This window comes from Hyperoodon ampullatus (genome assembly GCF_949752795.1).
Source record: "Hyperoodon ampullatus genome assembly, chromosome: 3".
NCBI lineage: Eukaryota > Metazoa > Chordata > Mammalia > Artiodactyla > Ziphiidae > Hyperoodon > Hyperoodon ampullatus.
In genome coordinates this window covers 54,290,639-54,304,472 of record NC_136916.1, presented here as the reverse complement: position 1 = coordinate 54,304,472, position 13,834 = coordinate 54,290,639, and the positions used below count along the sequence as shown (strand labels likewise).

At 40.6% G+C, this 13,834-nt stretch overlaps 1 protein-coding gene across 2 annotated transcripts in view; it reads right to left on the bottom strand.

Annotated features, from left to right (window-relative positions):
• SNX1 (sorting nexin 1) overlaps window positions 1-13,834 on the bottom strand; it is a gene marked incomplete at its 5' end in the record, with an annotated part of 36,726 nt that overhangs the window by 7,214 nt on the left and 15,678 nt on the right. Inside the window, 6 exons of one of the 2 annotated variants that reach the window (XM_079698893.1) lie at window positions 2,270-2,345; window positions 2,803-2,881; window positions 3,871-4,012; window positions 5,737-5,780; window positions 9,805-9,871; window positions 10,423-10,550. In XM_079698893.1, the coding sequence (XP_079555019.1) occupies window positions 2,270-2,345; window positions 2,803-2,881; window positions 3,871-4,012; window positions 5,737-5,780; window positions 9,805-9,871; window positions 10,423-10,550 (536 nt within the window). The remainder of the gene's footprint in view (window positions 1-2,269; window positions 2,346-2,802; window positions 2,882-3,870; window positions 4,013-5,736; window positions 5,781-9,804; window positions 9,872-10,422; window positions 10,551-13,834) is intronic. The other variant, XM_079698894.1, reaches the window with a different exon arrangement.

The following is a 13,834-nucleotide window of genomic DNA, read 5'->3' as shown; positions in this document are numbered from 1 at the left end:
ATATAGTATACCACGCTGAACAATTAGATTTTAGTGCCCAGGACTCTTGAGGCACTGGTTCTCAACTCAGGGCCATTTTGCCGCCTAGGGGACATTTGGCCATGTCTGGGGATAATTTTGCTTATTAAAACTGGAGGCAGGGAGGACTTCCCTGGGAGCGCAGTGGTTAAGAATCCACCCGCCAATGCAGGGGACACGGGTTCGATTCCTGGTCCGGGAAGATCCCAGATGCCATGGAGCAACTGGGCCCACGCACCACAACTACTGAGCCTGCGCTCTAGAGCCCGCGCACCACAACTACTGAGTCCGTGTGCCTAGAGCCTGTGCTCCACAACAAGAGAAGCCACCGCAATGAGAAGTCCAGGCACCACAACGAAGAGCAGCCCCCGCTCACTGCAACTGGAAAAAGCCAGCACGCAACAACGAAGACCCAATGCAGCCAAAAATAAATAAATAAATATATTAAAAAATAATAATAAAATAAAAAAATAAAACTGGGGACAGGGAGGTGGGGGAGGGTACTGGCATCTAGTGGATGAGGCCAGGGATGCTGCTAACCCTACAATGCACAGGACAGCCTCCACAACAAAGGATGATCCAGCCCAAATGTCAGCAGTGCCACTGGAGAGAAACCCTGCTCTAGGGGTACCAAGCAAGGGTGAGGGCGTGAAAAGGAAAAGTGGATTTAGGAATCCCAGAGGAGAAAAAAGATTTAGAGCATTAGACAGAGAATTTTTAATTAAAAAAGTTCATTTTGGGGGCTTCCCTGGTTGCGCAGTGGTTGAGAGTCTGCCTGCCGATGCAGGGGGCGCAGGTTCGACCCCCCGTCCGGGAGGGTCCCACGTGCCACGGAGCGGCTGGGCCCATGAGCCGTGGCCGCTGAGCCTATGTGTGCTCCACAGCGGGAGAGGCCACAGTGGTGAGAGGCCCGCGTAACGCAAAAAAAAAAAAAAAAAAAGTTCATTTTGGGGGGGAAAATAATCCATATACTTAGTACCATTTTCTTAATTAGAGTAATACATATGATATGCAAATTAAAGAAAAATGTAAAAATAAAATGAAAAAAATAAATACACTAGTCCTACCCTGTCACTTATTTTCTTCTAGTTTTCTTTCCTATAAGATATAACATTGTTTTATTCCAGTGTTTCTTTAGATCCTTAATGACTAACATATTTCTTCAGCTGTATTTATATGCTGTTCCATGTTTTACTTTTTATAATTCTTTTTTTTAAATTGAAGTATAGTTGATTTACAGTATTGTGTTAGTTTCAGGTGTACAGCAAAGTGATTCAGTTATATTTTTTTTCCAGATTCTTTTCCATGATAGGTCATTACAAGATACTGAATATAGTTCCTTGTGTTATACAGGGAATCCTTGTTGTTTATCTATTTTATATATAGTAGTGTATATCCATTAATCTCATACACCTAATTTATCTCTCTCCCTCATAATTCTTTAAATGTATGCTTCCAATGAATTTCTGTATATTCTCTGTTTATGATGAGAATTAAGTATTTGCTGTATTGATATATTTCACTTAATTCTCCAATTATTAGCAACTGAGCTGCCTCTAGTTTTTCACAATCATAAATAGCCTAAGCATAGCCTGTTAAAAAAGACTGTCCACTTGAATCAACACTTTTGCTATATGTTGGCAGTTCTGTGCTCTGTGGTTAACTGGTTTTGAACTAAAACCCCTCAGCTCCTGGCACAAAATAAGCATTCAATTTGAACCAAGTAGTAACCTATGAAAGACATTCCAAGGACCTGCCCAACAGATCACTGTGTTGATCTAATAAGACAAAGACAAAACTAGGTTGCAGTTTGACCTCTACAACCAGTTACTTTTATTTGTTTATTTATTTATTTTTTTGCGGTACGCGGGCCTCTCACTGTTGCGGCCTCTCCTGTTGTGGAGCACAGGCTCTGGACGCGCAGCCTCAGCAGCCATGGCTCACGGGCCCAGCCGCTCCGCAGCATGTGGGATCTTCCCGGACCAGGGCACGGACCCGTGTCCCCTGCATCGGCAGGCGGACTCTCAACCACTGCGCCACCAGTGAAGCCCTACAACCAGTTACTTTTGACTGCAGGCAGAGCTTCTTTTATTTCAGAGGCTGAAGAATACTTGTCACTTTTGGGCGCTTACAAACTAGGATGTAGTCTGAGACTAGGCTATACACGGGTGCTCAAATATTTGTTGAATGAACTAGTTTCATTTCACAGGGGCAGATATGAATCATGAAATTCAGTTTGTACAATACTAACCTCTTCTTTTTCCAAGAACTCTCTGACATCAGGGTCCTGTAACATCGTAGGATGATTCACAATCCTCTGAAGGTACCTACGGGGTAAGGAGTTATCTGGTCAGCTGACCTGGCCTCACAAGGTTTGGGGTATCATACAGTGCTGGCAGGGGTACAATGTCTCTCATTACTTTAAAATGTCCTCAGATAAGGCACTTAAGTACAAGCACATTCAAGTTCATATTCTTCACGTCTCTAAAAAGGGGAGAAAAATAACTGCTCAGAAAGAGACCTCAGAGCCATTCATGTTTGACTGTTGAAGAAGGAGAATCTGATTGCTCACTCAAGGTGGGGAAAGAAAAGAAGATGTTCTGTTCCTGAGGTGGGAAGGAAAGAGACTTAGGAAAGGTTAGAGATAATATGGAGGTGGGAATCTTTAATTCACTCAAGTTTCACCACTACTAACTCCAGCGAATATCTCATCGTAATTAAGTCTCAGTTTCAGCTTCTCATTTGTTCTCATGGCATTCAAGAAAATAGTTTTATGGTACTTACCTTTCTAGAGCAGCCCTCCGTTTTTCAAGAAATTCTGCAGAAGAAGAATCTTCCTTCCCAACTTTTACTTTTGTCATTCCTGGAAAAGAATTTAAAAAGCAAAAACAAAAAACAAAAAAAACCCCCATATATCATCATGAAAAGCACAAGCCTGTAAAAATAAGCCCACAGGAGGAAGGCAATGAGGACAGCTCTACAAAATACAACCAAAGCCCACGTCTATGTCACGAGCAGGCATGAACAAAAGGTTCTTTACATGACAGTCAATTTTTAAACTAGTCTTAAAGTGCTGAAGGTTCTACGCTCTGGGATTTCCAGAGCATATGTTTTCAAAAAGGGGGCCATGGGGCTCTGAGTAAAGATTAACAGACATGAATTGATGGTAATGGGAAGATTCCTTGCCCCATCTCCTTCCCCTCATTCAGTTAGTACATTTCAATCTGGAAGGAACAGCAATCATTGAGGACTCCAGGATACCAACACAAACACACACACACACAACTGTAGAAGCTAAAACCAGAGCCTCCTATTGCACTCAAATAAAGAGACCATGTCAAAACATACTATTTCTCTAGACCACGTGTAATTTATAGGAAAATGCTGGAAATACTTTTTTAAAATTAATTAATTAATTTTTGGCTGCGTTGGGTCTTCGTTGCTGCGCACGAGCTTTCTCTAGTTGCGGTGAGCGGGGGCTACTCTTCGTTGCAGTGCGTGGACTTCTCATTGCGGTGGCTTCTCTTGTTGCCGAGCACGGGCTCTAGGGCGTGTGGGCTTTAGTATTGTGGCTCGCGGGCTCTAGAGCACAGGCTCAGTAGTTGTGGCATACAGGCTTAGCTGCTCCACGGCATGTGGGATCTTCCCAGACCAGGGATCGAACCAGTGTCCCCTGCACTAGCAGGCGGATTTTTAACCACTGTGCCACCAGGGAAGTCCCAGAAACACTTCTTTTCTAACTGCAAGAGTCTACACTGTTATTAAAAGTAGTCTCATATACTAAGTAGAAAGTATATGGCAGAAAGAATGCAAAGGAAAGAATCTAAGCAGAATTAAAGACCACAGGCTTACCTATTAGGCTCTTCTCCGGGGGAGGAGGGACGATAAAGCCATTCTGGGAGTGTTTCTCTGAAAGCTTCTCATAAAGACCCAGAAAGTCACTAAATCTTCTTTTCACTGCAAACTGTTTACTTCTGAACATTGGTAAGCTCGTCTTGGGGACAGAAAAAATACAAGGCGATCTCATTTTAAATAGGGGATGAATGAGTGTCTTGAAAGTCATCCAGCTGACATCAAGGGAATCTTTTTCCCAGATCCGTGTCATTTAGCCACTTGGTAAATAACTTTCTCTGAGATTCTTACTCTTGTTTGTTTGTTTGTTTTCTGAGCTATAATCCCCTCTGGCTGTCTGGAAATCTACGGAGCCCTTCTCAGAATAATGATTTTAAGTGCATAAAATAACATACATTGGATTACAAAGGCAACTAATTAAATTCAAATGCGGTTTTATTTGCAGGTTAAGGGCTCTTGCTCTAAGGAAAGAGATGTTGCAATCTAGTTTAAAGCTAGAATTCTATGGTTATCTATTAACCCATTCATCTTGCACTGACTTATTAAGGGTATTAGCTGCTGGAATTAAAGCAGCCAAACGGAAGAAAAGACAGTAAACAATGCCCCTAAGGGGGAGGATCAGATGAAATGTCTACACTGTAGACACTTTAACCTCTAAAGTGTCACAGGATCTAGAACACAGGGGCAGGTCAACAAGTAGTAGAGAGATAATATAAAGAAAACTTCTAGTAAAAAAGACTAGGCCTACATCATATTGAGAGATCATTTAATACTCACCAGACAGGCAAAATTTAATGAGGTGGGGCCTTGCTAACTGCTGGCAGAGAAGTGTGTCAATGGGAACATTTACATACTGCTGATGGAAGTATAAACTGGTACAAGGACTTTAAAAAGCAGTTTGTATTCCTTTTCTTCAACATTTGCACTACCTATGACCCAGGGGAACTATTCCTGAGTATATACCCAAAAGAAACTCTTCTTATGTGTACGCCAGGAGACATGTGCAAGTATGTTCACAGCTCATAATTACAAAAACTGGAAACATGCCAAATATTCACAACAGGAACATGAATGTATTATGCTATAATCACAAAATGGACTAATTAACTACAGCTACACACAACATGGATGGGTCTGAGGAACAATGGTAGTAAAGAAAGCACTATATTCAGCATGATACCATTTTAATGAAACTCAAAAAAAAAAAAAGCAAAACAGTACACTGTTTAGAGATACATATGGGAAGACTTTTTAATAAAGGAAATGAGAGACAACTCAGGAGAGTGGTCACCTCTAAGGTGTGAGGCAGGGGATAGGAGAGGGAGAAACACGCAGGTAGATTCAATGGTACTCATCTTAAGACTGGTGGTAGGTTCGGGGCTTCATTTTTTATGCTTCATAACCTGCATACAACAACGTGTAAGTTTTGTATGCATTAATATTATATAAAAAAGGAAGACCAGACCCGAGGGGCAAAAGGTTAGGGAGAGCATTAAAAGAAGTTCCACATAGGAAACCTCAGAAGAACTGATGATTTTTAAACAGGTGATATAGTTTGGGGTGATCCACCAAACTAGCTCTAAGCCACATAGCTCTTAAAGAGGGATGGTACTATATCAGATACACCACATGTCTTAATAAAACTTACAAAGTTTCATACTGAAGTGTTAGCTCTCTGGAAGAAAAGTGGAAAGGCTCAGATGAGATTACCAAGGGGATGCAGACTTGTTCCATCTTGAGTAAACTTGAAGGAAGATGTTGACAAAGAAACTAAAGAAATACCCAGAAATAATCTGAATGATGACCTTCTTGGTATGAGCACCCAAGTCTATTAAGGTGGTCATCAGCAGGGTCACTTGGACTCACCTGTGTTGTAACTTTGTAGGCCACATAGGCATTCATACCATCCCCTGTGGGGAGAACAAGAAAGCAGGAGAGGATTATTCTGTAAACCAAAGCAGAACTAATCTTGCTAACATTTAACCAGGAATCAAAAGCCAGCCACAGGAGCTGTGTACAAGAAGGGATATCTGTTTCATCTCTAAGCTTTATATACTATCCTATAATCCAGTTCCTACTTTGTCTCAGGGCCTCTGTGGCGCACATCATGCCCCCATGGATGCTGGCTGGGCCCCAGTTTAAGTCAGACAAGAGAGTCAGCCTCCTGTTCCAAAGCCAGGCTCTGTTTATACCCTCCACAAAGCAGCACTGGATACTGACAATCCATCGCTTGTTACCATGCCAGTATTTGGGCTAGTTACACACATCTGTCTAAATCCAAACAATTCTCTTGCTGTATAAAGCAGGAGGAGGAGAAGGAAGCAAATGATGTGAAAGGAAACAAGAAGTTCTACCCTAAGCTAGCTCTGGGCTCCATTTGCTCTTTCAGAAGTACTGCGCCGGTCCCTCTACTGGTGCTGGGGGACACTGACCCCTCTCATCTAGCATGTTCACCCAGAGCAAAGGGCCTGGCAGGAAGACACTTAGGCTACCTGATGTCACACAAATCTCTCTTTCCTGGAGGAATTATTTTTCTGAAAAAGGCTTTGACTGTTCAATAATTTGGGATTCACAATAATTTGGGATTCAAGCAATTGTTTTTCTCTGTGGTAGTGTCCTGACCTCGACCACTTAGGGATATAAAGGCACCATTGACTCCCTGAGCAGTGAAAAGACACACATTGGACTCGAGACAGACATAACTTCAGTGCTGGGCTCTGGCACGTTAGGCTGGTTTCATTCCCTTCCTCCCCACCCCCCGATTCTTCCCCACACCAACCAGGAAAATGTAGGTCAACAATTACTAGCTGCCAAAGCCTCTGAACTGGTCCTGGGGTAAGGGCCCAGGGGAGGAACGTGCAGTTCTAGACCTGCAGGGTCACATAGTACAACTTGGGTTCACTGAGATGGCTAGGAATAACTGCTTTTATAAATTACACAGAGAAGTTGGAGACTGTACAGGAAGAGAGGGCTTGCTTTCTCCATCTATCCAAGCCCTACCAAAAGAGCAATGTGACACAGACCTACTAGAGAATGGACTTGAGGACAAGGGAAGGGGGAAGGGTAAGCTGTGACAAAGTGAGAGAGTGGCATGGACATATATACACTACCAAACATAAAATAGATAGCTCATGGGAAGCAGCCGCATAGCACAGGGAGATCAGCTCGGTGCTTTGTGACCACCTAGAGGGGTGGGATAGGGAGGGTGGGAGGGAGACGCAAGAGGGAAGAGATAATGGGAACATATGTATATGTATAACTGATTCACTTTGTTATAAAGCAGAAACTAACACACCATTGTAAAGCAATTATACTCCAATAAAGGTGTTAAAAAACAAACAAACAAAAAACAGAAACTATTTAAGTTAAGCTTTAGAAATTACTTTATATTTATTACCACTGTTAGTTCTCTTCTAAACCACTTAAACTATATTGCCTAATACTACTAAGGATGCTTACCACTGATAAAAGGAAAAAAGTCTAAATTTACTTTATAAACTTTCAATTTTTCATTCACAGTTGCATAATCATGGTCAAATGTCCAAAAGGTCAATTCCATAATCTAGTGCCTGCAATTAAGGAATGACTAAGTGCAAACATACATAAAAACACAGTAGCAAAGTAGGATCTTCAGACACTTTGCCTGCTTATCAGCTGTTTTTATTGAGGCAATGTGTAAGAAAAGAGACATACTTTCATGTCCAGAGCTTATAAGATATGGAAATGGCCTAGAAATGCAGCAGTTTTAAATTTGTTAATTTCCTAAATAATGTCAGGAAGTTGAAAATGACATATGCAAATTACCAAGGCTCTAAAAAGCAATATCCTGGTAGTGAGACTCTAATTTATTTAGATGTGTGTGGGAATGAGAAGCTCATGTTGAGTAAACAGCCCACGCACACAGAAGGTGCTGTTATAAAGATCAATATGAATCTTGAAGTATGAAAATGCTTTAAGTGGCTGGTTTCTTGGCATCGACATGACTAAGAATCTACTATGGTGCAAGGGGATGAAGGTTTATCACCAAAAGTGATTTGTGTTTAAATAAATCTGATCCATGGGATGTTTAAATTACTGTTACGTGTTGAACTGTGTCCCCCTAAAAAAGATATGTTGAAAATCCTAACCCATGGTACCTCAGAATGTGACCTGATTTGAAAACAGGGTCTTTATAGAAGAAATCAAGTGAAAATGGGGTCAGTAGGGTGGGCCTTAATCCAATATGACTGGTGTCTACATAAAAAAGGGACCTTTGGACAGAGACAGACACACATAAAGGGAAGATGATGTGAAGGCACCAGGGAGAATGCCATGTGACAATGAAGGCAGAGACTGGAGTGATTCATCTGTAAGTCAAGGAATGCCTGAGGCTCCAAAAGCTAGAGGAGAGGCACGGGAACAGTCCTTCTCTAGTGCCTTCAGAGGAAGCATGGCCTCACCAACACCATGACTTAAGACTTCTGGCCTTCAGAACTCTGAGAGAATGAATTTCTGTTGTTTTAAGCCACCCTGTTTGTGGTACTTTGTTACAGAAGTCCTAGGAAACTAACACACTCCCTCCCTCTCCTGGTACAAATATTGTGACTTTTAAATTAGTTTTATTTACTAATAATTTATTTTATTCTACCAAGGATTTTTTTTTTTTTTTTTTTTTTGCAGTACGCGGGCCTCTCACCGTTGTGGCCTCTCCCGTTGCGGAGCACAGGCTCTGGACACACAGGTCCAGCGGCCATGGCTCACGGGCCCAGCCGCTCCGTGACATGTGGGATCTTCCCGGACCGGGGCACGAACCTGTGTCCCCTGCATCTGCAGGCAGACTCTCAACCACTGCGCCACCAGGGAAGCCCTCTACCAAGGATTTAAAGCAGATAATAACTAGCCTAAAATCAATGTGCATATAGAATATTCATAAGTATTAGAGAGGCAAGAGAGAATCCTAAACATGTAATCCAAAATTCTGGTCCAGGTTCTACCACGGGCCATACATTGTGACCTGACAGGAAGGCTACATTTCATTTATTGGTTCTCAATTTCCTCTACTGGTGGATGAGGGAATTGTATAAGATGCTCATAAATATCCTACCAGTGCGCCAGTCTAGGAAAAGTAAAACTCTACAGTTTAACGACAAACCATTTTGGCATAAAGTCTAATTAGATTTTTAAAATTCTTGTTCCTAGTTCAGAATAGACAAAGGGTTGGAAATCACATTTTTCCTCTTAACCATACAAATATCACCCCTACTTAATAGGAGGAAAAAGCTCTGTGCAGCCTCTTCTCTTAGGGACTATACCTGGAACAAGGGAAGTCGAGGCCTATTGCTCTCCGCTCACTAAAAGGTCTCACAAGCTTGGGACACAGGAAGGCTATCCTAAAAATCCACATTCTGGTCAAAGTTAAGTATTGTACTTTTTGAAAATCTAATTTCAATTTGATCAAAATTCAACCTGGGTTCTTTAATCTTTACCTGTGAAAGAGAGATGCAGACTTCCCCACTTTATTAGAATATCAAGAGTACATAGTAAAAAGATATGTAACAAGAAATACAAATTTCTTGAAGGAAAAATAAATCCAGCATCCCAAGATTTTAAAACATGTATTTTTAGGGTGCTTAAATGGAATTTATGATCTCAAGAGGGAATAAAATGGTGTCAACAACTCTGTGGGAGAAGCCCATTTTGGGTTTTTAAAAAGGGATTCGAATAATATTTGATTTTCTAATTTTTCTTTCTTAAGCCAGAAAAGGCCTAAATAAGTACTGGTAACTGCTGTTTCTGGCCTTGAAAGCATAGCAAGGGGCATAGTTTCATAGGAAAGATAATGATGAAGTATTTCACACTAGCTAGTTCAGCTCTGGAGGTAACCATTAAGGAATTAGCTAACTGTGCTTTCCACAGCCATATCCTAACATCACAGGGAGTCCCAAGTACACTTACCTATCTTCTCAGGATCAGTTATACCAACTGTCAAGTCAAATTGGTCTTCCTGTTCTTCTTCCTCTAGCTTTTAAAGAGAAGACAAATCGTGAGATACCCCAAAAAAGGCTATATTAATTTTACTCTGCATTAACATTACATCAGTATAATAACATATATTAGATATAGATATATCCTTCTACACATCAGTGTTCAGCTCTGTCCATTCCCAACAATCTTGATGAAGCAACTTCCACTACTTTAAGTCGGAGCTTGCGCGAAGGTCTTTGTTACATCTATTCTCTTAAAACATTATTTTGATCATAACAAATAATCACTAGGTTTTGGAAGACTTGCCTCTGTCAGGCTAAGGAGGGAATGAGGAGACACTATACTCTTGAATATGGGAGCTTCGGACACTAAGTATCATTAATGACCATTGAAAGCCTCTGTGCCATCTTCTGGGTAACAGATACTCTGCCCAGGAAAGAGTTCTTTATTGGATTTTGGCTGTCCATTAACCATAAGAGTCTTCTTCAAGAGTCATACATGTTATATCAAGGTTCAAACTCAACTGAACTTCAGACTGGTAGCACAGTCCTAAACATCTAAAAGAAGACCAACAGCACAAATTCTCACCTCCTCATAGCTTGGCTGGGGCTTAGAAGAATTTGTGGCCTCCTGTGGAGGAAGAGAAATGAGTGTTTTGGCTGGCACCTTCTTCTGATTATTTTGTGTGCTGTCCAGGGATAGCTCCACTGTGGCATCTAAAAATAGTTGATATTTTATAATGAAAGAAGAGTCAGAAAAACTGTAAGCTAGAAAAAATGGACCTAAGATACAAATGCAGTAACACTGGGGGAAAAGTACTGTTTGCCACATCTGAGGATGACACTGTTGTTTTACCACAGTTTAAGAATGTTCACAATTACAGTTTTAGATCATCTTGCAAAGATTAAATTATGTTTAATATATGCTGTCCAAGGGGGATAAAAAAATATTGCAATATCTGAAAATCTTTCTAATCAAAATAGTTAAAAAAAAAAGTGCTAAAGAGCTGTCTTTGTCTAGGAAAATCTCAGCTGAACAGAACAACCCATTCCCTAAGTGTGCTAGGGAGGGGACTTTTAAAAGAGCATTATGTACCATTTTTAGGCATTACAATTTCTTAGGCAAATAATAAGAATGCACTCTCAACTTGGAGCAATGGAGCTAGAAGTTCAAAGCCTAAATAACTGAGATTTTTTTTTCTTTTTAATAAAGAAAAATATAAATATCCATTAGGGTTTGGCCTGATCAGTAAGTATTCAATTCTAGCCTTAGGGAATTCAAAGATAACTGTTTCTTTTTCTTTTCTAGACTTTCATTTGGAGCTAAAATGAAACCAGACAGAGGGGTCTATAAGGCATAACCAGGTCCTAGATCAATGTTATTACCATTAAAAGTTAATCATGTCTATAAACAAGGTTGCCAGACTGTCGAAATCCTATCAGGATTCTTTTCCTCATCAGAAAAAGAGAGGTGGTAATATAATCTGGCCCTACTGTAGGAGTACAAACCACACAAAAAGTATGCATAATGAACATGCTAGGGTGATAGGATTCTTTGAAGCAAGCAACCAGCTAAAGTATGTTTAAGAAATTCATATCATGCAGGCACCACATAAATAATTAAGTTATCCAATCCAATAAATGTGATTGAAAACGAAACAGGAATTTAAACATTTAAACCTTTGGCTTATTAGAGTGCTACTAAAAGCCTTTTGAAGAGCTGTGCATTTTTTATTGAGAGTCCTGTGACAAATGTGACAAAACTTACATCAAAAATGCTTTTTTCTGGGCCTCCCTGGTGGCGCAGTGGTTGAGAGTCCGCCTGCCGATGCAGGGGATACGGGTTCGTGCCCCGGTCTGGGAGGATCCCATATGCCGCGGAGCGGCTCGGCCCGTGAGCCATGGCTGCTGAGCCTGCGCATCCGGAGCCTGTGCTCCGCAATGGGAGAGGCCACAACAGTGAGAGGCCCGCGTACCACAAAAAAAAAAAAAAAAAATGCTTTTTTCTTTGTACTCTTGATAAGAGTAATGGAAGAGCCACTGGACTCCATCACAGAGATTCTGACCATCACTAACCTAATCATGTAGAAAGTATCAGAACATTTAAATTTCCACAGTCAATAACTGAAATATCTGAGAAACTACTCGAGTCCTAAACTAAATGTATCACTGTAGGCATTCCTTTCTATAGATATCTTATGTTCCTTTCTTAGTAATGAGGCAGTCATTGGCTGCTTATGAAAACAGTTGGGGAATGAAGTAAATCAGAACCTTCATCAGCAATAAATATGTCCCTAATAAAGATCTTCTACATGTTCATATATAAAACCCAACCATGGGGGTAACTCAGTCACACCAAGATTTCAGGTCTTCTTAAAGGGCAAATCATATAAATGTTAAGTTCCCAAAGATAGAAAAACCTTCTTTGCAGTCTGCCATATAACTAGATGATTCATTATTTGCATTTCTCCTCCAGAAATTTTATCCAAAATGTAAACATTAGCAGAATGAACAGTGGGCACTTAAGTTTCAGAGAGGAAAGGAATTGGAAAATATTTGAAATCTTTATATTCCTTCTTCTAACCTCTTCTTCCCTTGTCACGTATTAATTTTGCACTGAGTTCAAATGTGAGAGTCCTCCCAAGATCTTCCCTTCCCAAGTCCACCCTCTCATCTCTTCCCTTCCTTATCATTCTCTCCTTTGAGGGTCTCATTCACATGGCAGTTTCAATTACCACCTCTAGGAAGTTGATCCCCACATTTAAAATTTAAAATATCTAAAACCCAAACTCACTCTCCCCACCTTCCAACTCAAAGCTAGTTTCTTCTGTAGAATGTAGTTCTCAAAATGGTACCATTTTCTTCCTAATCCTTGGGCTTGAAACTTTTGACTGTCTTCAATCCTTATTTTTGGACACCCGTTATATCCAATCACAACACCAGATTCTGTTGATTTCAGTTTTTGAAAAGTTTTCACCTTTCTTTTCCTATTTCCATTACCTTATTTTTGGTCTTTACCATTTCATTCTTGAATTAATTTGTGATTGCCTTCTGACATCTCCAGTCTTTGTCCACTGCAATCCATTTTATATAATAATTCTACCAGGTCAGTCTTTCCTCACTTTGCCCATCTCACTTTCCTTACTCAAAACTACCAATGGCTCTTAATTGGCATTAGGATGAAAATTCAAATTCTAATTATTACTGTTATCCAAAATCCTCCTAAACAACCTTTCCAGACTTATCTTCCATGGCATCTCTAAGAAGCCCCTGTTTTGGCCCACTGAGTTTACTGACTGTCCCTCAAACACACCATATACTTCCTGCCTAACCATTTACACCCTTTCTCTTTTTCCTACATAAATCCTGCTTCTTCCAAGAAGTCTTACAAGATCACTCTAGAGCAGAGCTTATCAATGAGGGCACTACTGATATTTTGGGCTGGATAATTCTTTTTGGTGAGGGGCTGTCTGTGTACTGTGGGGTGTTTAGCAGCATCCATGGCCTCTACTCAGCAGATACCGGCAGCACTGCCAGGTGTGACAAACAACAATGTCTCCAACCATTGCCAAATGTCTTTGAATGTCTTTGGGGGTGGTGCAGGGGAAGGACCACATTTTGTTGAGAACAGGGCAGTCCCTCTCAACAAAAAATTATTGGGCCCAAAATGTTAATAGTGCCAAGATTGAGAAACTCTGTTCTATACTAGTATTTTTCAAACTGCAGGTTGTTGTTCACTGGGGAATTGTGACAGTGATTCAGTGGGTTACAAACAGCATTTAAAACAAAGAGAAACAACAGAAAATTTCAGATTGTATGGAGGGTAGTAAAGGCAAGTCATTTAATAAAACTTTTAGCTTTATACAAGTGCATAAATATTTTGGATTATGACACAAAATGTATTTCATACTATGAGTCTTGGTCATAAAAGTCTAAAACCACTGCTTTAGTCTCACCTCAGACCCCTCTGAGCTCCCGTGACCTAATATTTCTATCAGTCC